The sequence below is a fragment of the Microchirus variegatus genome (assembly GCF_963457635.1).
Source record: "Microchirus variegatus genome assembly, chromosome: 23".
NCBI lineage: Eukaryota > Metazoa > Chordata > Actinopteri > Pleuronectiformes > Soleidae > Microchirus > Microchirus variegatus.
The window spans coordinates 7,682,001-7,707,708 of NC_139824.1; the positions used below are offsets into that span (position 1 = coordinate 7,682,001).

A 25,708-nucleotide genomic window follows, 5' to 3' on the forward strand; every position below is an offset into this window, starting at 1 on the left:
AGTATTAACATCACACCCTATAGTGGAAATGTTTGAAAATCCTAGTTGACTATCGGGTTTTCTCCCTTGACTCAAACATTTTAAAAAAGATGGAAGAATTATTACGTTGGTAAAAACACAGCATATTATATAATATTTGACCTTCATTTTTTTGTCTTGTCAATTAATTTCAACACTTCATGTATTCCCTTTTTGCTTTCGTCTCGGTGTTTTACACGGCCTGAGGTTATAGAGCGTTGTAATCACTAGAGGTCCTGAGCTTTACATGCACTTACGTTAATCTCGAGAAGAGGAGATAAAGCAGCTCTTCAGGTCTTGTTTACTGGTGATGCCGTGTCCCCATATGGCTTCAGCCAGACAGATTACATAACACTGGCCTCTGCTCTGTCTATATTCAATAATGTGTCATTTATTTTGGTGTTGATTTCATCAAGCAAATGTTGTCATTCTCTCTGTAATCTATTTATATTTAATGTGTTACTTGTCCATGCTTCTTTCTCTTCATCTGCACAAGCATAACAACAGTATACAGTGAATTGCAAGCGTCAAGAGTGTTTAGAAATGGTAAGATAACAAACCCACAAGTTGTCACATCTAATCCATTCTCCTATTGCCCCATAACCCTCACAGACAGTAGCGGGGCTTGTGTTGCATAATTGCATTAGTACTCTCAGGCCAATGCCTCTGCTCGTTAGTCGAGTTGTGATGCAATCTGCAGAACACACGGGCCTCTGTTGTTTGCGGTACGGACAGTGAGTGGGCACGCAGGGCAAGTGTATTGACCACATCCTTATCCATTCATACAGCCGGGAGGGAGGGGGGGTCTGCTAATGAGTGGCAAGGTTGAACAAACAAGGCTGATAACAGAGACTTTGTTGGAAATTGTTGTTGTTCAACTAGTGGCAGTAATGTGATGGTGGAACACTTGCATAGTTCTGAAAAAAAAAAAAAAGTCTGATTTGAACCTGACAAGAAGAGTCTTTGTTCTTGTGTGAAATAGTGATTTGAATAAAGAGTCATTTGATTGAAACTATTAGTTTTGACCATATTAGGAAATGCATGTTTTGCTCTTTAAGTAAAGCAGTGAAACCCCTAATGTGCAGTGTTTTTATGCCTTTTCAGGTTAGAAATAGGTTCTGCAAAGAGTAGGTAGGGCTGGGCGATATGGACCAAAAGTCATATCCTAATATATTTAGGCTGAATATCGATATATGATCTATATCCCAGGTAGTCACAAATAGTTTAATTGAAATTGACTATTTCAGTGAACAGTTGGAAAATCAAGTGAATAAATAATAAACACAGGATTCTTCACCTGGTTCATGAATAAATCCTCAGCTGTTCAAATAATAAAATGTCAACTGTACAACAACAGGAGACACAGTTGACTACCTAAAAAGGAACTATATCGATATATGCAATACGGTCTAATTCCATATCCCATTTAAAAAATATATATATACAGCCCTAAGATTAGGTCTAATGACTGGTATGACTGAGCAGTAAGCCATGTTGAGTAAGTAAGAGAGTACCTTAAATCATCTAAATTAGATAGCATGAATGTATGGAGAACATATGCATTCAAACACACAATACTGTGCAAAAATAAGTCTCAGGGCACCACCAGCTTTGCTGTTTTTATTTCTACCAAATTCTATGATCACTAGCATTTGAACTGGAATGATGTGACTGAGTGTTGCCCCGATGTTGATTAAGTTTATCTCAATGACAACTTGCTACAATACGTGTATGCATCGCTCAAGCATGTCTTGAATAAACCTGGCATAATTGTGTTTTTCCCTAGCAGAAATAGTAGGACAGAAAACAGAATTTTACAGGTTTTACCTGTAACGTTAATTGGAATTCCACTTCTGGTTTAAGAGTCCATAGCTCTTCAATGCGTTGTCAACATCCAGATTAGCGAGATATTGAGTACGGTGTCGAGGTCGGAGATGATGCCCAAATGCTCCAAGGGGAATCATATTTTTTTTATATGTGAACTTCTCTCCATGATGGACTCTGTGCACAAAATGGAGTACTGTGCATCTACCTGCATCAGTATATTTAATTGCACAGGCTGAAGGCTGTCGGTGCCACTGTTGCAGGTGCTCTACAAGTGGTTATTGTTTGAAGCTACAGTAGATTGCTCTTTGTGTTCAATCTGCCAAATTAACAGACAATAACCAGATTTTTTTTGGATGGCTGGTGCTTCTTTGTATCTGCTATTATACATTCAAATACACGCGGGGAAACCTGTCTGAAACATTCATCCAAAAACAGTGAATGTTCTTTTTTTTCCACTGATGGCAAATGTCCAGGGATTAAGTAGGATTATCATTTCCATAATTTTAACACACCTCTTAGTATGGTGCAATTAAATCCTTAAACACACCTTGCTAGGGATTAGTAAGTAATTCAGTACCGTACTGCACCGTATAACTACGCTACAGTACACTGACTTTATTGACTGACAAAATTGTTGATTAATTAATCTGAAAGGGACGTTTGGAAGTGGCAGACAAGTGACTGGTTCTTTTAACAGCTCCACTACTTTGGAACTCTTAAAGATATTGTATCAAAATGTGTTAAATTCCTTTAGCCAGTAATGGCTTTAAACATTTAAATTACAGCCTTGGGATTGAAACATAATTCACTGAATATCCATGCATAAATCTGAACTGCCAAACCAAAGACTATACACTTCTTCTCCTGTATTGTCAAATCACAGCACTGAATTATTTGCTGTTGACATGTTTACTTGCTTGGCTGATGTCTCGCATGAATACTTAAAGCACTAGAAATACTTGAAACTGCACAATGGTTTATACACTTTCTACTGTAGCTCGTCTCTTATTTTGATTCCCAAGCCATTCTTTTTATTCTCATCGCAAATCCTTCATCACAATCCCCACTTTTTTTTTCTCCACAAAAATGCACCACTAAAATAACTTGGCTCAGATTCAATAATTAAGGAATGAAGCAATCTAAGTTCAGCCCTTTTGGGGGATCAGCTGGTTTTTATGGCTAACCATGTCTCGGCTGACATTTCACTTGGATCTCTGGGGACGTTCTGTTGCCTTGTTGAAAAGGGATTTGTTGTTTCTGATTCCTACCCTACAGATTGCTCTACTCTGAGTTTGTGTTGCAGTTATATGCTTCACATTTCTGAATCCAGGCTTGAAACAAATGAAGATCGCAAAGCGTCACAGGAAATTGCAACACTGTTCTTTGTTATATTTCTGGCAGAATATAAATCTGATTAAGTGTGCGTCATCAGAAAGACTTTTCTATACAAGAATGGCTGAAAAGCATCTATCTGGCGACTTTGGTTCGGTCTTTAAATAGATTTTCTAAGGAGCTTAATCTGTTGACATCCTGTGGATACGTCCAAGTCTGAGTGACCACTTCAAGGGGCAAGACCCTTGGGGCTATAGTCGGCTTATCTGTAATGATGGGTCACTGTCTTCTGCCGCCTGCACACATCCACACAAAGCGAGAGTATGCATGTACTCAATGAAATTAAAAGTTTAAGCTCTACAATTTTTTGGCGAAATGTTGATTGTCCCAATCTTGTCAGGTGCAGGACTTAAGCTGGTAATGGATTTTTTTAATTACTCTGTCAAAAGTGATCAGTCAGTTTGATAAGAATGAGAGTATTTAGAGTAATATTTGGGTGGAGTCAACCTTTAAAACATTGAGTCCTTACACAAAGTAGTATTGCTGAATCAACCTTTTAAAAATGGGGGTTTCCTTTCAAAACTGGGATGAATTTTGCAGTGAAATTTTGTCAAAAAGGGAATGGCTGGAGCTCTCCTTTTCTTTGCTTTGCTAAGCAAGCTGTGTTTGTTCATTAGATAATCAGTTTTCATGCATGTACCTATTTAGCACTTATTTAGTGTCATAAGTAACTGACGATTTGCATGACATGTTGACTTACCTTCATTCATCCATCATTCCGTCCACCGCTTTAAACTCCACATGAGGTTCATCCATTGCAGGACTAGAGAATGTAGACATTTAAAATATCAGTGCAAAGTAAATAAAAAAAAAAAAAAATTCAGACATTTTTCTGGTATAGGAGTGGTCTCAACCAGTGACATTCTTTGATTTAACTAGATAAGGGAGTTTTATTGCTTTGTTGTGATTTCTCACGATCCCATTACTATATTTTGTCTGGTGGAAGCATGGTGACAAATTTGTTTTTAGACTCTTGTTTTGTCTGTGCCACAGCAGACAGCCTGTGAGTAATGGTATCCCGTTGACAGTCCTTTGAGGACATGTTTGTGTTTTTTTTTTCTTTTCTTCCTTTCATTTGTTTCCTTTCTTTTGATTGTCACGCTGTCTGGGATCTGTTTTTGGGACAAGCTTTTCAGTGCAAGAAGAACCCAGCTGCATTCATCTTTCTGGTTAATAATGGCAATGGTGATGGTTCATTCCATCCACTGATATACTTTAACCTCAGTCTCAAGTGGCATTGATTAAGCCCAGCGTCATTATCGAAGTATACTGTCTCCACTCTAATTTTATGAGATTTAAATAGCAACACTCAGACACGTATGACAAATGAAAATTCCAATGAAATTACTATTATTTATATATTTTTTTCAGAGTTGAGTTTGTATCAGATCCTCCATGAACACATCTGTATCTGATCTCATCACTGTTTCTGATGATCGATAACAAAATGAACCATCCCACTACAGTGTCTTGTTATTTGAAGCAGTTTCTGCTCAGATGTGCATTAGATTCATTGATACCAAAGGGTCTCAGTGGGTCACTCAACAGACTAATGAGACTTGATGGGCTTGCGGTGATGGACATCACGGCTTTCTGTGGCTTATAATTCTGACTTATGTGTTTGCAGTCCCACAGCTATTACACTCAGTAATTATACACACGCTAGTCTCCAGAGTGGTTGACCGATGCCTAAATTACAGTCAGCGGATAAACCACATGGAAATAAGAAAATAAAATAACTCGAAAGAAAATGCTTTGGCCAGAGAAACTAGGACAAGAATTGACAACATCTTTTTAAAAATGATGTTTTTAGTTTCATTGCAATTTAGTTCATTTCGAAGTTGACAAAGAGAATTTTAGGGTGCTTTCACACCGACAGCATTTGTTGCACACCAAACGTGTTTGGTCCCTTGGTTCGGTTTGTTTGCGTGGGTGTGAATCCCGGTACTTTGGTGTGCAGGTCTCGGACCGCCTACTTTGGTAAGGTTCCTCTGGTGTGAAAGCAACCAAGCCAAATGGGACGAAACGGTCTAGTTTAATGCATTATGGGTAACGGATGAAATACGGGATTACGGATACGGTTTTGTGCCGTCCTCTGCCCAGCATCAATCCACACTGGGCATGTTTAGGCAGCGCTGCCATTGGCACTGCCTTGCAGACTAACCCCCGAAAATCGTGAGTTCTGGTTCCGGTGCCGACGGTCTTTCACGGTCTATTTTGCTTCGTTTAGAACTATGGATATGTGAAAGCAAACCATACCCATGTCTGTTTGCTACATTGTAACATTTTTCTGACTGGTGCGGACCAAAGAAATCGAACTATAGGTGTGAAAGCGCCCTTAGTTAATTCATAATAGGAAATCAACAAGTAGTGATGGATGCATCATGTACTCCCACCGCCACCCTTGTACCTCTTATATTTAGCACTATATGCAAGCCGTCACTGAATATTTAAGGACACACGTGGTGCTTCACTAATTTATATGGTGAGATACTGAGTCAAAAAGCATACACTGCTCATGAGTTACCACCAGCGGCCTAAGGGAGTGCATGTCCTGTATTTAAAAGCTTAAAAACGTCCTATCTGGAAAGATGGTACGAGTTCTTCAGAGGTGTAAAGCCTGCTGGGTTTTCTTCTAGTGTGCAGCCATAACATTACACCATTGCCACAGCTGCTGTGTCGCCGCTGATCTGTCCCCAAGAAACATGATCCTGTTTATAATCTGACCATCATTTGGACGCCGACAGCCTGCGACGCCAGACCCCATGATTTACCCCCTTGCATGTGTGTGTTTCTCATAGATAGATTTACGAGGGCATACTGCCGTATGAGGGAAAGGATCAGGTCCTGAGGGACTGGAAGAATCCCCTGATGCATGACTTGGTGCAACGCTACAAGTGCTAGTTCTTCCTTTTTCTGAAACCATAATCACATGATGTCAAACTAAATTGTGGCCATGAGGTAGTTTAGGGATTCTACTTGTACTACGATTTTAGATTTATTATTTCACCCATTTTCTTGATGAATTGATTAGTTGTTTAGCCCATCATATGTCAAACAATTGTGAAAAAATTTCTTGCTTTGTCCACAGATTTCTATTGCATAACATGAAAATATTCAGAGGCGTCTATTTAGTAGTCTTTATTGTGAGGAGGGAAAAAACTAAAAAACAAAATGATGATAATTATTAGATATTCAAACGATGATAAAAAAATATGATGTCTCACTTTGTATCTTATGTTTAAATTAAATATTTAAGTGTTTTGTGTTTACACTTTATGTCAACACACCATAGGGCTTCTCCGTTAAGGCCCAATGGTAATCACAATCATTCATTCATTCATTCAGCCAAATTCCTGTTAAGGTTCAAATATGAACATGTGGGCCTCAAAATGTGGACTTACATAATTAAATATTAAATAATACCTATCAGCTCTGTGAAATCAAACGCATTAGTTACAAGGTGTGCGTCTTACTCGATAGCACTTTGTAAGTTTAAGCTGGGCAGGTTAAGTGCATTAGTCTGTATTTTACTTGGTTCATTTTTTAGTCCCTTATGCCTGTGCTTTGTGTTTTAATTAATAACACTTAATAGCAATGTGTTTGCAATTTATTTTTGAATACAGAAGATTTTGAAGATATACATTTTAATTATTTTTGGCTTCAACGCTTATGTGTATGTGTGGAAATGCACAGCTGCCACAGTGGGAATCAAATATTTTTACAGTAATTCCTTACAGTAATTATATTTTTGTTATTTTTGTAAATAAGCAACGGTAAAAGATGATAACAATTATCAGGACTTTACTTGTCAATATACAGTGAGGCCATAGTGTTGAAATACATGTTTATACATACAGTATATCAACAATTAAGTACTGACTGTAGTACAAAAGTCAGTACAATGCAATATAATACAATAACAATACAGCGTTATTTTAAGCCTGAAATCAAATTGTTTCAGGCCATGTACATTGACAGGGTTTTTTGCATGGAATTACAATTGTTCTTTAAAAGATATTATTAAGAATATTGAAGGTCATAATCAATATAAAAACTGTGTCATTTACAAACTGTATGCGACTGCGTCATCCACGTTGAGGAGAGTCGAGGCGACCTGTGATGGGACCGTGTAGTGGAAAAGCGGCAATAGACACATTTTAGTATAGTATATAGCATTAGTGTAGAAATATAGAAAGTGAGACAATATGATTTGACTGAAATCAACCAAGTTATTTATTTCTATTACATGAAAAACATGGTAGCCAGCTACTAGTCATCACATTCCCCAAAACCTCACAGCAGTATCTGCATGTGCGTAAAGCAAGATCAGAGGTCATGTGCATGTCATTGCTATTTACTACCAGACATGTATGATCCCCCCCCACCGCAGCCACTGTAGGCTGTCACTTGTAGTAGCTGTCACACACACTTAAGGCTCACGATGACATACATGTACCCGCATTCACACAGTGATGCAACAGTCTGTGTTGAGCCGTCGACTTCTAACGGTTGCCCTGTTCTAATAAATCACTGTCTCTGCTTCAGCAGTTCCGAGAAAAGATCTCCATATAGCCGATGATGAGCATCACTTATGGGGCACGGTTAAGTAAACATGGTCGTCCGTATCATTTATCAGTGCCATTTATGTTCGTTATGTTTCATGTGCTTTGATTAAGTAATTAACTTTTACTACATGTGGATTCCATTAGTTTAGGGTGTGGAGTAATCATCTTTTTGGATCTGCTTTTGTATTTGTTGTTGAAAAAATATAATGCCGCATATTTATTCCACTAAAAAATAAATTGACAGGCCACTTGATCTTGCTATTTAGCACTTGACTATTTTTGGAAATGTATGCGTTTCACCTGCATTACATCCCAGGCAACTAAAGTATCTGTCGTCTTTGCCTCAAGCAATCATTAAGACTTGAATCCACGTGATTTTGAACATATCACCCCAGTTTTAAACTTTACACTGGCATCCCATGTTTGTGACAGAGCTGATTTCAAGGTTCTTTTAACTACATATGAAGCATTTAATGGGTCTGGCTCTTTAATCCTCATGCTTTGAGATCCTCTGACAGTGGCCTTTTAAGTGTTTCAGATTCTCGGCTGGAAACAAAAGGATTCTAAGCTTTTGAAGTAAGAGCCCTGAGAAATTGTGAGAGAAAACAAGACTTCAAACAGACTTTAACAGTTCCGCATTTCCGGATTTTATCTGAACTAGTTTGTCATGGTTGGTGCTTATGTTTAATGTTTTTATTCTTTTATTATAGTGTTGTTATTTATTCATGAAGCCCTTTTCAGTATAAGTAGACTATGATGACTATATCATGGGATGTTTGCAATACAAGTAACACAGTATTGCTTTAAATGGGGGGGTAACACATCTACAAGGAGTCATAATACCCTCAATCTCTTTTTAAATGTCTATGCCTCTTTAGTCTAGCAATGAAACTGAATCACCCCATTTCACTTCACATGGATTTCTGTGTGTGGTGGTTCACACAAGCCTGCGAGTGTACTCAGGTCACTCTGCTCTGCCGGAGTACTCAGAAGCGCAGTTAATGATTCAGTTCATAATAAATCAGATGAAAATCCTGTGCATCTCTACTCCTGCCTGTAGTTTTATTCAAGACAGGAAAAAAAAATTACATGCACATCAGGTTGAGCTGACTTGCACTCACTTGCAGTATGTCAGCACATAACACCCCCACTCCTCAACATCATTAATCTCCAGACTCGTCCTGCACAGGGAAGTTTGAATCAAACTAATGATGAAGTTGGCAGCAGGTAACTGATTGATGCTATTGATTTAGGATTGTCTTTTAATTACTTAAACTGTATTGCTCTAGCTTCAAAATTATACATTCGTGAAATCGTATTATAGAATAAGGCGATGGGAATACACACTATAGGATAATAATTTGGCCGAGTCTGCACCAGTCAGCACCAGTTGTGGACAGTCAGCATGACTAGTTGGCACAGAAATCTATTAGTGTGTGAGGGGAACAGACCCTCTGGACACAATCGGGTAGTGTGTATGTATGAAAAACAGTATGTGGGACACAGGAAATAGCGTCAGAAGACGAAGATGACAGGACGTAATGGGAATATCAAAACAACGATGGTTTGTTTACCCTCTAAACTGTCGCTCTCGCAAGAGTTGGATGCTTCAGTTCATTAGAGTCAATTAGTGCGTACTTCGACTCTTTTCGAAGTCGTTAATGACTGTGAAAGTTGTGTAGTGTGTCCACTGGCTTTAGAGGATTCATCGACTGTGACCATTCTTTTGTGTGTGTAAAATGTATGTGATTTGTATTGTGCTTCTGTTTTGCAGGAAAGTGCGTCTCCTCGTAGTAGATCAGTAAGAAGTGCTCTTCAAAATGAATACAGGTATGAACACAAAAATACACAAGCAATACATGTTTGGGCTATTCAGAGAATACTCCATTAAGTTTGCTATATAACACCGGTCAACACTAAATTTATTGTTTAAGTTTTTTTTTTTTTGGCTAATTAAGGATCATTTTGATGTGCTGAATCCAAAAATCACATTGGATTTGTTCAACTTTCTGAACAAAGCTACATATTTGTTTTTTTAATGTTTTTGTTTACATGTACGGGTATGATGCAAAATTCTTTTATATTTCTTGCAATGTACAAATTCTGAAGATTTTGCATGTGCCAACTTATGACTTTTTTTTGTAAGCCTAACGTATTCTGCTACATCTGCGGTGAATACACCTAACAGGAATCTAGTCACAAGTTTCATAAAGGGTGTTTACCAATGCTTATTTTGGTATTAAATGAGGTATAATGTCACACAAATGTAATCAATTTAGTCAGATCGGATTTTTCTAAATCAAATTAGCATAAAAACCTGACCTCCTTTTGATTCAGTGGTGCAAAATGGTCCTAATTCAGTTGAAAGTCACATAAAACTTACAGTTTTTGTAACCCAGTGTAATTTATTCGTTCTCATTTGTTGCCAAACAAAAGTATTTTTTGTTGTTTTACAATTGATATTGTGAAATCGAGGTAGACCAGAGTAATCAGTTGAGCTGATTAATTTGCTCTTTTTTAATTGGCGTTGTCAGATTAATATGCATTAATATTAAATGTAATATAAACATTTACAAATTACACTTTTTTTTATTCCAATGTATAAATATATAGTTATAGTATATAAAGTTTTAATGAAAAATACAGAATATATTTACACTGCAGTGCAGACATGGAATATAGAGTGTGTTGTTAGTATTGTTCTATATCGTTAAACTGTAATAAATCCATCTATCTAGTATCTAAATACCAGATTTTTAAGAAATCAGCATTAGCCATAAAAACACATTAGTTGACCTCTTCTTTGAAATATAAAAGTAAACGTGTTTCCACATTTCAGACCACCTTGCTATTTTAAAAGCTGCTATGTTTGCTGCTTCTCCTCTGCCACAGGCATGAGTCTGTAACTCTAACCCTGACCCTCTTTCACCACTATGGTGTTGGTCCATTTCGGGCCTCGGTTATAGTGACTAAAAGCATCATTAAGTATAGTATGGTTGTTGCTTTTAACTGCGGTGACGTATCCGACCTCAAATACATTCCCAAAGCTCTGTCCTGAAGTTGGCAGAGCTGATGATGTGTATTTCAGCCTGTGAATCAATGATGAGTAATCTGTCTCTGCCTTTTCCGCTCACCACACACGATCACGACGAGTGCCAGTGGTGGGTTTACTCATGGTTGTTGTTTATCTATATTCACAGTATAGAATGCAACCCAAAAATAGCTTTAACATGCATGGAGAGACAAATGATAGCCAACTATGAACTCAATTGATTTAAAAAATAGCCCGAAACCCTTTTATCGTTTTTGTTATAATTTATCTTTAAAAAAACACCTCACTGCTATCTATCAAATTAAAGTTAGAAAGTAATATAAAGACAATATCTATAACTCACTGACTGGTTAAGTTAACTTAACTTTTTACCAGTCAAAACTTCAAACCTTCTTTTTTTAAGTGCATAAATCTGCCTGTTGTAATGCATGTGCTTTGCCTTCACATATTTGGATTATGTTTCTGGCTGTGACTGTGATTTGTGTGCGTGGTGCATGTGCATGTGTGCTGCTGCTGCTGCTGCTTCTGCCTTTATGATCCAATCTGCCTGGCTGTGATCCCTCAGATAGCGGAGGATACGCTACCAAAATTGTGGCCTTGTCACTCACACTCTCTCCCATGAAGAGGGTCCAGAGCTCACCAAATCTAGCCACAGGTACTAACACTCACAATCACTCAACAAATTAACTAATGTTCAGGCAAGACGAGTGAACTAAGTACCTGAACCCACGAAGGAATTGATTAATTTGTGAAAACTGATTGTCAAATCACAAGGTAAGTCTTAAAATTGTTACTTGTTTGGGCTCCATTGACCTGATATGGCTTGAGCATATTTGAAATACTTTCAAATAGTCTGTGGCTGCCTATGCTTAAACAATATTTTGACCTTTGGATGCCTTTGATTTTTTTTCATTTTCTTAAATCTCCTCCATCCTGAGCTTGTTTTACTTCCTGATTTCATATCAACAAACTGTTGATGTTAGTTTTTGTTCCTTTTGACAGCTAACCCTGCGTGCATTGCTTCTTCATGTGTGGTTTATTCTACTTTTCCTGTTTTGTTGGTTGTTATTTTCTGATTAGACATGTGGAAATCAGATGAGCTCGTGTGTTGACTAAAAAGGCCCCATTCTGCTTAATTCTTCCTGATAGGTGGTGTAGTTTTATCTGTGCAAGCTCTCTCTAGATCTGCAGGATCAATCTTAAAACTGTTTTATTCTTTTCACAAAGAAGTGACAAATAACTGGTCTTTTTATATATCACAGGGCACAAATGAATCTACAGTATAGTATAAGTGTTGATGTCCCACCGTACATTTTCCTTAATGTGCTGTAAAAACCGGAACAGCCCCCAGGTTGAGCATTCCGACAGTCGGCTTCCTTTTTAAACAATAGCGTGACATTGTTTAAAAGCTGATAAGCTTAAAAGGCCTGAAACTCTAGACCACACTGGATGATGTGGGCCACATTCAGTGTTATTGTGCTGTGGAGAAAACCCCTCTCCTGGGAAAAACCAGCTGTCTGTTCTGCTTTAGGATAACCAGCATAACTATCCACGTGGATTCAATGACAGTTCATGTTACAAAGACAAATCTACAGTTATACCAATCAATTCTTTAATAATAAATCATGTTAAAGTACTTGAGAAAGCAGTGACCATTCTGCTGCGCATATTAGTCTTTGTATTCAGTAATGGGGCTAAGATTGGTCGGATAATGCTTTTTCTTTGACTTGAAAGCAGTGGTTTTAACAGTTGATGAACATGGAAAGCTGCCAGCACTCAACTCACTTTATTCTAAAGGAGAGCCAAAACTGTCATCTCTCAAGCAATGTATAGTATACACTGCAAAGAATGACTATCGTGTCTCATAGATATGCTATAGTTATGTCTTTCTTTCATATGTAAATATACGCTTTTATAAAAAAAAAAATAGTTTAATTGAAAGCAACACTGATTTTGTGCCATTTTAGAACTTGATGTATGTTTTTCACACCAACATGAGGGTCTATGAGGGTATATTATATACAGTAACTAATGAAGGTGTCATCCTATACGTAGTAGTATTGACATCTGCAGGGATAAATGTGGCCACACATTCACATTAATTTTTGCTTGTCTTCTCTGTCCCTCAGGGAGTGATTCTCACTCATCAGATTTGGGTAAGCCTTGTGACATTGACTGTGACAAATGATGCTATGAAATAACTCACAGTAAACCAGGAATCCTAATCAAACACACTGCATTGACTGATGTTTTTTTTTTTTAAATCAAATTCATCTTCAGATTCTTGGCGGTCACGCAGTGTCACAGATGGCCTTAAGAACGGAGATGCCAGCAGCTCATCTCTTGCTGCCAAAGGCTTCAGGAGTGTCAGGCCCAACCTGCAGGACAAAAAGTCACCGACACAGGTAACGTGTCTCACAGAATATACATATATATACATATATAACACATGGACAGTTTAACACTAGTATATATTACCCATGTTTAGAGTTTAAAGTTGCTGTCATTTAAATACTTTTTGTCAAAGGGGACATATTATGTCATTTAAATCCTTGTATTTGGGACTCTGGAGGCCCCATCAGTCGGCAAAGTGTGAAAAAAGATGACTCACTCATGTTTTTGATGTTGACTTTCGCACTCATTGGGACGTCACAATGCGCTAAATTCCTGGAATTGTTGTCTCGCGGAACTCCGCTTTGTCCGTAAAACACGCGAGAGTGCTGGCGAGGGCAACAGTAGTCTGCGAAGTCCGCGTAAAGTTCTACTCTTGGCTCCACAGTGCCTGACAGAGTTCTACACAAACTTCCAGCCTCAGAGGATTTATCTGTCCAGTGGATACATGTTATACATGATGGCAATGTGCCCGTTAGTGCCTGCTGTTAGCTCCCAGTAGCCTCTGAGGCTGATGTCATATCCTGTCCCATTAGTTTCATTTTACTTTTTTGTTTAAGGTGGACTTTTAAGGTGGACCTAAAGAGATATTACTAAACCGAGCGTTCTGAACAGGGCTGTTTTGGCAGGGTGATTGAACTTGTTGTGGTGCTTCATTCTTATGGTATTTTGACACCAGGGAACTAGTTTAACTTGGAGAAATAGGGTATAATATGTCCCCTTTAACTTGTTTAAGTCTGACGACTCAATGATCTTGAGTGTTTGGTCAGTGACATTCGTCTCAGGGGGTCTGACAGTAAATCTAAGAGAAACGATGTTTGTAAATAATACCCTTCTCACCAAACATGAAATGGTGCAGGGAGGAGGTAAAAGAATGCTAACAGCTTAAAATGGCTGGAATAGGTGGCTGCTAAAAGAGGACATTGCTGACAGCAGCTACAGAACAAAAATTGCTTTGTAATATTACTGACTCTGATGGAAAGGTCATTTTGAATATGAGTAATCTACACATGACATCTGTATTTCAATAATGCAACACGATGATGTTTTGTATGCAGATTTTCACTGATGATTCTTTTGTTGTTGTTTAAACTCATTTTTGGCTGTTGCTTCTAATTGGCAAAAAAGGATTTTGTTCACGTACCATTACCACCCCCCAGGAGAGAGAGTTTCCACTTCTCGCCCACTGGCTCTAATCCACCAGACTACAGCTCCCTCGTTGCTCTGGCTAATGATTCTGGCTCTGGAATGCTAACATTCACACAGAATGAGAAAGCAGTTTTGAAAGAGACATACACCATTAATAGCAGCTCCTCTTACTCTTACTCAGAGACCAGTGCAAACCCAGTCCAGCAGACAGAGCAGCACACTGTCCCAACTGATAATAGCAACTGTAACATGTCTTCCACCTCAGATAAACAAGTCCAGGAGCGTAAAGTGTCTTCACTCAAACTAACCCCGGTCACCATCCCTGACCCTCCTGCTCACTTCTACTCTAACCCACATCCCCAAACTAAGACCCAAACTGCTAGTTCACCTCCAGCACAACCCCAAAGGACTACCACTCTCTCTCAGCCTCTGAAACAGACAGCCTCAGTTTCTGTACATTTGGACCCCAAGAATCTGAAAAGTCCTGAGCCTCAACCTCTAAATCGCACAGTGGAACTCAAGCTCCAAGGTCAAGCCCCATATCAAACTCCAGGTGCAGCTACATCCCAGGTGGAGATGACAAAGCCTCCTCCTGCTGTTCCACCAAGACCTTCTCCTTCAGAACTGTTGGTACATAACTGACTCCATGTTGTGCAAATGCCGTCAAGTGCATTGATTGTACATTTTAAGGCCACAGTAAGACAATTTCACTGGGTTTTTCTCACGAGTGCGTCACATTATTTGACATCTATAGACTACAGACTGGTTGCATCATACAGTCAGTCGGTGTGCCATAGTCAGGATGTTCCAAACATGGTGGGTTGATCCAAACACAGGGAAATCTGGTCCAGGCATTTTGGTGCACATACATATACTACATATTTGTGTTCATTTTGGTGCTGCTATCAAGCGCACCAAACTAACTGTGATCGCATATGTTTTGTGTTAACTTGTATGTGTGATAACCAACTGTTTCATTCATGGTGTACTCGTGTTACTGTCTTTATTTACTTTGCAACCTTATACAGAGTTTTAACTAACCCGTCTTCACTTCACAGTGATTGTCATGTTTGAATAGATGATGCTGCAGCCTCATGATGCTTTACTGTGGTTTCACTTCAGCATTTCATCTTCTGTTAGGCTCACGTGTTGCTTCCACACATCCTGTGTGACATTGTGGCTAATGAGTGATATCACTAAGCACTCTTCTCCTCTCCTCTGTTTCCAACCAACTCCCACCCCTGTCCAACACCAGGGGCCTCCATCCCCCAACCCTACAGCACAGCACTCCCCTTACCACTGCCACAGCTCAGAATCACTCGACTACCAGTCAGGCCTAATTCCCAAGGCCCTATCACCCACCCCTTATGTTCCTAGTGGAGTTGGTAGCACAGCTGGCGCGGCCAGTGTGAGCATCGGTGGCTACGCGTCACCCCCGGCATCCCCCGTGACAGTGTCGGCTCTCAGCCACTACTCGTCCTCCACGGTGGGTCTGCTGGACGAGCTGCAGATCTGTAGTCTGGACTCAACCGACGCCTCACCCACGCCGTCGCCCACCCTCAGCCATGTCTCTACGTACACGTCCACCGGTTGCCCCGATGATGTGCTAACAACCTCTGTGGCCTCCACTGCTGCAGCAGCCACTGTCACTAACGTAATTATCCCAGCGAGTCAGTGTTGTAACACACAACATCACCAGAACCAAAAGGTTCCCTCCCTCCTTCACAACTCATTTGGATGGCTGAACCAAACCTACACAGAAAGATGATTGTGATTTTCTTTCCACTAACCATCAATGGCAACCTACCTGTCAGACACCAGAGTTAAATCTGCCTTCTATGTTCCCTTATGTTAATGCGTCTGTATTACAACCCCTTGTCTATGTATGTTTGTCTTTGTTTCTCCATGTTGAGCATTTATTTTACAATTCCCATGGAAGTATACCATCATTTCACGAAACTTCATGTCAAGGCGCCACCATTATTCAGGGGAATTTGCAGCAGGTTGAGGTACCTTGTTGGAGGCCATTAGCTGAGTATTTGCAGTGGACGATCTAATCTAGATCTAATTCACTTGTGTACAAATATGAATAGATGTGGAAAAATCTATTGTCATAACTTTAAAGCATCTATATCTAGCTAGCACTGATGCCATGGCAAACTCGCAGAGTTGCTTGTACATACTTGTATGTACTTGTACATACTTGTATGTACTTGTACATACTTGTATGTACTTGTACATACGTGTATGTACTTGTACATACGTGTATGTACTTGTACATACTTGTATGTACTTGTACATACTTGTATGTACTTGTACATACTTGTATGTACTTGTACATACTTGTATGTACTTGTACTTGAATCGACCCAAATTGTGAGGACCAGATTTTCCCACTCCTACTGAGACTAAATGAATGGGACCCTGAAACGGATTAGAATAGATGATGACATAAATGTACACCTCACCTTCTCCTTTAAACATGATGGACTGAATCTGAATTTCCATTTTGTTGGACTCTATTTAGTCTGACATTGGTTTCTTATTAGCAAAGTCGCCACGAGCCAAACCTCCGTCAAAATGAATCATTCATCGAACCATGTTAAATCCATGAGGTCTTCAGTGCTTGGTGTTGGTCCATGACCACTGGCCTTGTTACCACCTATAAATGTGTTGCTTGGCCTGTTTGCTTTTTCAACAAAGGGAATATCCATTCACATGAGCCACCATAACTTTTGAAATATTCAGCAAAATTTGAGATGTGCTGTCCTGCAGTGATTTTGAGGTCTAATCCAGGATATGTGGTAAAAAGCCAGCTGCAAATCCTTGGCTTGCGATTTTGTCAGCGATTGCATTGTGTTCAGTTAAACAGTGTTTGCGTCATGTTTTTGTTAAATCTTTGATCTGAGTACGGAGGCCTTTAAAATGGAAATGCTGTGTTTTTTATCTATTGTCAGGTGAAATCACGTCTCTGGAAATTCCTCGTATTATCACAGTTGTCTTGTTAGCGTCACACCTAATTTATATGGTATTCTACTAGAATGTGAAAGACGTGTCCCTGTTTGCTGTCACTGTTTTAATCTCTGTTGTTCTGTTGTAGAGTCGTGATTCAAAAGAAGTGTCCCTTTCCCTAACTAACTGCTCTTGCACTTTACAATCACTTCAGAGTCAGTGCTTCCTATGAATCACACCAGATCCAATATCTTTCAATATGTTCTTCAAAGCTATAAATGTTTGTAGCAATCAGATCTGTACACATGATTTTGTTCCTATTTGTGAATGCTAGACTAACTGTCTCTTCTTTTGGCTTGTGGGTTACTCATAGGGCCAGGTCCTCTGTCACGCTATGAATGGAAGTGCTAGCCATCCACAGAGACCCCTCTCTCCCCCATCATATCCTCCTCCCCCTGCCTCACTCCACACTGGGCTGCAACGACGCAGCAGGAGTTCAGGTGAGTCACTTTTCATGAGTCTCGTTCTCTGCTCACCAATAAAACCTGACCGCAAATACGCTAGAAATAGAATTAAATCCAACATGGCATGGTTTTTACATACAACACACACATTGTTTCCATATTATTAGATCATTTTTTTAGGCAGTAGATTAATTTTTGTTATGCACTCTATTAACAGATCAAGATACTGATTAAGTCAAGGATTTAAGTCTGATTAGGTTGAATAAGAATGTCTTTTTCCCACCTTCTTTATCCAGAGGGCAGCGAGTCTGTCACCAGAGAGTCTGTGGTGTCGGGCCAAACCAGTATCATCAGCACTGTGCCCATAGCCTGCTTCTCAGAAGAAGAAAAAAAGGTTTCCGTAATCAAAGCCCCTCATTACGAAGGCATTGGCCCAGTGGACGAGTCTGGCATCCCTATTGCTATCCGCACGGTGAGGTTAAACATGTAACAAAGTGTAACTCGTTGGTTTGCAGCAGCACAATGACTCTGTTTGTGTCTTTAGATGCATTTCTGTTGTCTTGATATGTGATCAGGCTCACGAGAGTGGATTATTTTCTGCTGTCAGCAGCTTTTGAGGCACATTATTAAAAGCCATTCTTGTCTCTCACCCACACTATCAGCATCTCTTCTGCTATCCCTTTGTGTGCAGGTTATAAGGATGAGTTCACACAAGGTCTTTGCTTTAGCACTGCAAGGTCCTTTGTGTCTAGTTGTCAAATGTGTGTCTTATCTCTATTAAGGTGTTAACACTTGAGGCAGTCATGCTTTTCTTGGCAAGTGGTGTCTAAAGACATCCTAGACTCTGCAGAGTGAGGGGAAGTAAACTGCAGGAATGAGAGGTGGCCAGTAAAAGAAAGTACAAGGGAAGAGGTGAAAAGAAGAAAAATGAAAAACAGATGCTCTTCATTGTGAGCAGACAAACATTTTTGTGGCCACTCTGTTTGGTAACCGTGGAGAGTGAAGCGGTAATTGGACTGGTTCCTGGTTGTGCCATTGCTACACGCACAGTAACACTGTGGAGGAAAAATGCCTCTGCTCTGACCAGAGTTCAGTCGCTGTTGTTGTGCTACTGAATAAAGAGAGGATTAAATCTCTCTGCCATTTGCTAGCTCTTTATTGAAGTGGCCATTAGATGTATACTGTATATACAAAAGCACAGCCCAGGGTTTTTCCTGGGCTTTCTAGTTTTGTTTAATTTCTTTTGATGGTTTGTTAGGGTCGTGTTGGCGTTGGAGTGATTCTCTGAAAATATGTTAAATTTGGTTTTCAATAACATTACATTAAAAGTTCATATATCTATATATGTGTTTGTGTATATGTATATGTATATATTTATGTATGTATGTATATATTATGTGTGTGTGTATATGTATACACGTGTGTATATGTATACACATATATGTATATATGTGTGTAATTGTATACACAAATATGTATATATGTGTATATATGTATACACGTGTGTATATGTGTGTATATGTATACACATGTGTGTATATGTATACACATATGTGTGTATATGTATACACGTATATCTATATGTGTGTGTGTGTGTGTGTGTATATGTATACATTTATGTGTATTTGTATACATGCATATTTATGTATGTATATATATATATATATATGTGAGTGTGTATATGTGTGTATATATATATATATGTATACATGCATGTTATATATGTATACATGTATCACTGGGTGCTATATATTGCCTATTCAATAATTTATTCATGCTTGGCGGTGTGTTTAATTGTCTGTTAATGAAATACAGATGTCTTAAATGTCAGTGTGCTTTTCTTTGCTCAGTAATGTCCTTTAAAACAGTGGAAACCCCTCTTGCCATCTCTTTTAACTCAGGTTAAATAGTGTATTTCACGGCACATAAATCTTAACGATTATTTCTCTCCCAACAGACGGTGGACAGACCCAAGGATTGGTATAAAACTATGTTCAAACAGATCCACAAGGTTCACAAAGCAGGCAAGTCCGCACCCAATCAGCGAAATGTAGAAATGCTGCTTGTATGCAAGTGTATCTGTGTGTGTCTTAGCACTGTTTTCTGTTAAGAACCGCAGAGCCAGAACTCATTACATGTGAACAAGGAAGTTTGGAGTGGAGGAGGTTATTGAGAGAAAACCCCTGATAGGAACATAGCCGTCCTGGGAAATCTACTCTTATTGTGTGGCGCTGGTAGAATCACACACTCCGTTCAAGGCTTGTTCGTTCTTAACAGCTCAGGCTTCGTGCTGTTACTATTTCATGATGATGTGTGTTTGAAGTAAAAATTGTAGGCTTTTGATGGTCTCTTTGATGCCTCCAGAAATCCCTGATTATTCACGTCATTCAGTGGATTAATAAAATAATTCTACAGTTCAACATAAAATCTTTTTTAGTATCTCTCCCTGTAGTTTTAAAAAGGTTCTTTCATAAAGCGTTCTCAGCTTCTTTCTTGGCAGAAAACTGCAGATGTACTGATAGCCAGACTCATGTCTAAAATGCTTCTTTTGCTGCTATTTACCTTTTTAAAGCTCAACTTTTAGACGTAACAAAGTGTGGAGGTGAGGTAGCGGTTTGTTTTTTAATACTTAACCACGTGAAATATTGTCACTATCAATGATGGCAATCACATTGTAACGCAAGAGAAGTTTTGAGATAAATGGCTATAATATCACAATACGTTATGCTATACAACAAGACAATGGTATGATTGGTTATGATAACTTTGTAACTGAGGAATACAATGCCTCTTAATACTTTATTATCTAATATGAATTAATTACTACACTAATGGCCAACTATTGTAATCATGAATTAATCAGTTTGATTCATTATTTTTTTTTTAACTGTAATAACTAGTCATGCGATTGCAGCTTTTTAAATGTCAATATTATGGTTATAAAATGTTTAGTTGGAGGACAAAACATTTTAGGGTGTGATCATTTTGGGCTTTCAAAATGAATCAGAAACAACAAACAACATTTCCACCATTTTCTATCATGGTATTGTCAAAAGGTGAACTGATTAATCGAGAAATTAATTGACAAATTAATCAATAATAATTAAAAGAAAACAAAATAGTGGAAGAATACTGAAGCGGTGACAATGATATGTTGCTATCTATAAATCTATAAATAATTGTATCCACGCTGAATAAAGGTGCATTTCTTTTGTAGGATGAATCTACAAACTCATATCTTAGCCCGTTTACATAAGTGTCACATTCCCATTTTTTTTTCCTTTCCTTGACAGATGATGACTATTCAGACACATACAATGCCACATATGCTGTCATAAACAATGGTGAGTCCTTATTTATATACAGTATAACAGTATATCATGCTATCATGTATCCACGATGTCTTCTCTGTCTTGTCCTTAACAGAAGACCACATCCTGTCATCAAACCCAACTATGGCCCACCCTGCTCCTCGCACACATACGTACAGGCCGCTGTCAAAGAGCCCCTCGGACAACGGAGGGCATCTGGGGCCTCGAGAGCCTTCCCCGTCCCCTGTACCCCCTCCACCTCTACCCATGCCGTCTTTACTGCAGCTGAGGGCCAGGGATAGTGAACGCGGGAAAGACCCCCCAGACATGTAAGAGGAACCTACTGTATCTGTTTCTTAGTTTGCACTTGGACTACTTTTATTTTATGATTTCAGTTTGGCACTTTTAAAGTGGATTATGTTCAATGAACACTGGGTGCTGGGCAGGACTTACAAAATAAAAAATGTCCACACACCAGTTTTTGCTTTATTACCAACCATGTGACATTTCAAGCCCAAGCTTCTTATTTGGTAGAATAAGAATTATAACAATTATTGTTTTGTTTCTTTTTTTGTTTATCTTTTAATAGGAATGAATGGGGTCCGCCCGACAGAAAAGTGGACACACGAAAGTATCGCGCAGAGCCCAAGAGTATTTTTGAGTATGAGCCCGGAAAGTCTTCGATTTTGGAACATGAAAGACCAGTGAGTAGTTTTAAAAACGCTCTTTGACTTGATAAGAATGAATTCTGCCACTGTCACTACTGTCTTTCTTTGTGTTTTATTCACATGTGATGCCTTCAGGAACTTAGTCGCCAAATATTTAAATATCTATGATATCGAGTGAAGTGATTGTGTAGGTTTTCTTTGTTTTTTTAATAATGGTTTAATGGTTCAATATTGTCTTTAAAGCTAGTGTCTCTTATTCCAGGTAATTTAGTAAGGATTTAAGACAGACTTTTTTAAAAATGTTTTACTTATTGCTGGCAATCAGACATGAAGAGTCATTCATCAACTAGAAAATAAATGTGTTTAAAATGCAAATCATGGACCCTAACTTTAAAGACATTACTGTGTTAAATATAATTTTATATAATGTGCCTTTTTATGGTCTTGTTTCCTTCAGAAACAGTGTGGGCGTTAAAAAAACAAAGATTTCCACTTTCCGGCGCTGCACCCACTAGTGACTGTTCTCTACCTGCAGTTCACTCTGTGTGGGGTGAACGGCAAAACAGAATATAAACATAATTGCTATGTAAATGGGAGGCAAAGGTAAAAAATGAAATAAAATAGGAACGCGGTGCTGACGAGGAGAGTGTTGTGTAGGGGAAAATATTTAAAAGGGAAGCTTTTGTGAAGGTTTCACAGATGTTTAATGTAATGACTGCGGGAACTGCAGGACAATAATGCATGAGTCAGCCTCTGATAGACAGAGGCAATAAAAGGAGAAAGCCATAGGCAGTAGATGTGAGCCCACGCTGGCTAATCTGCTGTCTCTTAATCTATGTCTGTCTGTTCACTCTTTTATTCTCTCCATTTTCGAAGGTAGCAAAATGGCATATGGCTCAGCTATGAGCTACAAGAAACACAACATTAATCTGAAATCCTTTTTGTTAGGTTTCTTCTTTTTCACTGGCTTTTTTTTAAACTGGCTGACACATTTGTCTGAAACCTGGATTGTCCTTTTTAAGCAAGAGACATAAACCCACAACACCTACATACAATTCCTGGCAGTTTCTCACTTGGCCTGTCTTTATGTTTTACTTCTTCTTTACTTTAGTTGTATTAATGTAATGAGGTCTCCTGTTACCCTGACATACATTATGTAGTGCATCATTCACTGAGCCTACAAATTCTGCCCTGGAGGTCGCAATCTGTTTTTTTTAATGCATGAGAATTTGACTAATATCAGATCAGAAGAGCCAAGCTATTTAAATTATCTGTCTCTTCAAGTTTTGGACTTTGAGTAGTAGATTTAAATACTATTTTATGCTACTTACATGGCCTAATTACCTCATGTAAAAGTTGTGAATCATTGTTAGCAGTTAAATGGCTTTTGTATTGCCACCTTTTGGCCTTATCAGCCAGTCTAGATCTTCATCCTGTGTCCATCTCCCTGTTCCACCTTTGCTCATTCATAACCATGAGGTCCATGTCTCTCTCTTTTTGTGTGTGCCTTCTTTCCACACTTGCTTTCTTCTTCTGTTTTTTTTTTCTCCTGCTCCCTTCTCCTCTCTGTCACTATCATACTTTCCCAGACCTATGATGACATAGATTTAGAGAACGAGCCTTGGTATAAGTTCTTTTCCGAGCTGGAGTTTGGGCGGCCGGTAAGTCAGGGCCAGAGCTACTCCCACAACCACAATCGTGTTGTAGGCATACACCCACTTCATTCACCCCACCCATGATATATTTTTTTTCATATCCATCAATAGACTGGGTGGGGCTAGCTGTTTGGGCATGTGGTACTTGTTGGGTGCTGTGACTCCCCCCCCACCCCACCTTTACGACAGGCTGTGCTATGTATTTGCGTTGCTGGGTTCTTTGGTCTGGGGGCTATAGCAGGCACGAAAGCAATGTTTTTATTTTATTTGGTTCATTTATTTTAAGTCACAATTTGGCCTGGAACGTATCAGGGAAAGAAAACATGATCGTATTCAGAAGATGAATAAATGTACAGCAGATATGTTTACTATTGCTGCATTTTTTTCTTGCACATCAAATAACAAGCCATTTTAGTCTGTTATCATGCTAATATTTTTGTGAGTCTTCACCTTTGTGAGCATTCGGTTCTCTACAAAATAAAGGACTTTAGCGCCCTCAGCTGGATGCAAAAAGTAATAACATTCTTTAGGCATACAGCATCAGTTCAGATTACCCCAACTTGTCCGACCGTCATGTGGAGCTACCTGTGTCTCTGCATGACGTCAGGTGGTGAATTTGCCACCTTAAACACAATATTCAGGTGAACATTTCACTTATTGAGCATTTGTTTCCACCAAAGCCACTTTGGGCTGAGTATGGAGATTTCTTCCTGCAATGTATTGAAAGTTTCCCTCCCATGAATAAGCCTGTAGAGTGTTGTAGTTTTGCAGTGACTGGTCCAGAAGGGACACAGTTTACACAGTTTGTTCACTGGGAGAGTTTCAGCACTAAACCACAGCATTAATCAAATAAACACTCCAGCTTGTGCTTCACTCAGCTTCCTGCTTTACAGCTTGCTGTCTCACTATGCATGTGTGTGTGGTACATGGGCACATTTATGTGTGTGTGTGTGTATGCCTAATTTATTTTGGTATTCATAAACTAGTACTCATTGATAGGAAGCAATATAATGTGCATATGTGCAAGCTTGTGTGATGTACAAATGTGTTCTGAGTGTGTGTGTAAAGTGACCCGTGATGTGTGACCCGTGTGTACTAGTCCATCTCTGCTTTCTCAAATTTATCTAACCGGTGTCACTTTCTCACCATATTTCTTGTTTTGTCTGTTTATTTTGTGTTCCTCCCCCATGACGTCACCTCTGCTTCTCCTCCTTCACCTCATCTACACCTTCCTCCTCCTCCTCCTCCTCTTCCTGCTCACTGCTGCTGCTTGGGGCTCAAGCCTCCTAAAAAACGCCTGGATTATAATCCAGACATCTCCGCCCGCCAGCTCATTGAGGTAATCTCATATTCATGAGTGTTACAGTAGAGTTTTTAATCCCAAAGTGTGAAACCAACCGTGGGAATCAAACTTTATGTTAAGAAAAATGAATGATACAGTTGCTCATAGTGAGTGTAAAATGTTTTTTTGTAATCTTTGAAATTGTATAAAAATAATGTGGGTTGTACTGAAAGATATATTTGCTGTCTGTTATCATCTCTCCTTATACAAAGGTCTAGATTTTTATCACTTCAGTGTTTTCAACATGATTGCATTTGGTGTGAAGCATTTCTTGAGACAGTGTTTTTCATTGCTGTTCCAATGTATACATATCTTTCTACTAAGACCCATTCCAGGTGATCCATGCCAGGCTTTGCAGGCCAGCATTTGCCCCCTGAGCTCAGCTCATAACATCCTCTGCTATCTCACCTTAACCATCCTCCACCAGAGCAGCCTGACAGAGAGCAGACAATTATTTCCTGCGTATACACCGGTTGGCCTCTTCACGGTCAGGTGTGCCATGTGGAACCAGCATCAATCACACCTTATGCTGGGGGGGAGCGTTTTGAGTGTGGCACAGCAACAGCCGCATGCAGGCTGTGCATTGTGAGCTACTCTGCCTTGAGTCTTTGTTCTTGCAGAGCTCACTTTTGTCTTTTGCTCTCTGTCGTCTTCCAGACCTCCCTGCGCATCATTCCTGCTGAGAAGGCTCTGGAGAGACCTGCGAGGTAACCTCTGCTTCCTTTATTTTCCTCTGCATCATCCTCATCCCCCTCCCCCATCCCCTTGACAGCAGGAACCGTTGTTGTGATTCAGCCCAGAATCACAACTCTGCACTATTGCTGGTGCAAATAGCCTCTGTCGCTGCTATCACTGATGATTTGCATGGGTTAGTGTTAGTCTTCACTTCCCTTTGTCATTAAAGGCTGTGAGTTTTGCT

At 39.2% G+C, this 25,708-nt stretch overlaps 1 protein-coding gene across 3 annotated transcripts in view; it reads left to right on the forward strand.

Moving 5' to 3' along the window:
* The window catches only part of sorbs2a (sorbin and SH3 domain containing 2a), a 48,613-nt gene that overhangs the window by 9,979 nt on the left and 12,926 nt on the right, over positions 1 to 25,708 (forward strand). The window contains exons 3-16 of one of the 3 annotated variants that reach the window (XM_083909452.1): positions 9,580 to 9,635; positions 12,987 to 13,013; positions 13,138 to 13,262; positions 14,389 to 15,027; positions 15,653 to 16,051; positions 17,723 to 17,849; positions 18,110 to 18,285; positions 19,771 to 19,837; positions 21,107 to 21,157; positions 21,240 to 21,453; positions 21,714 to 21,828; positions 23,382 to 23,453; positions 24,730 to 24,786; positions 25,447 to 25,496. In XM_083909452.1, coding sequence (XP_083765578.1) covers positions 9,626 to 9,635; positions 12,987 to 13,013; positions 13,138 to 13,262; positions 14,389 to 15,027; positions 15,653 to 16,051; positions 17,723 to 17,849; positions 18,110 to 18,285; positions 19,771 to 19,837; positions 21,107 to 21,157; positions 21,240 to 21,453; positions 21,714 to 21,828; positions 23,382 to 23,453; positions 24,730 to 24,786; positions 25,447 to 25,496 — 2,129 coding nt within the window. In that variant the 5' untranslated portion in view covers positions 9,580 to 9,625. Of the gene's footprint in view, positions 1 to 9,579; positions 9,636 to 12,986; positions 13,014 to 13,137; positions 13,263 to 13,511; positions 15,028 to 15,652; positions 16,052 to 17,722; positions 17,850 to 18,109; positions 18,286 to 19,770; positions 19,838 to 21,106; positions 21,158 to 21,239; positions 21,454 to 21,713; positions 21,829 to 23,381; positions 23,454 to 24,729; positions 24,787 to 25,446; positions 25,497 to 25,708 lie in introns of those variants that run through there. The other 2 variants (XM_083909454.1, XM_083909453.1) reach the window with 2 other exon arrangements.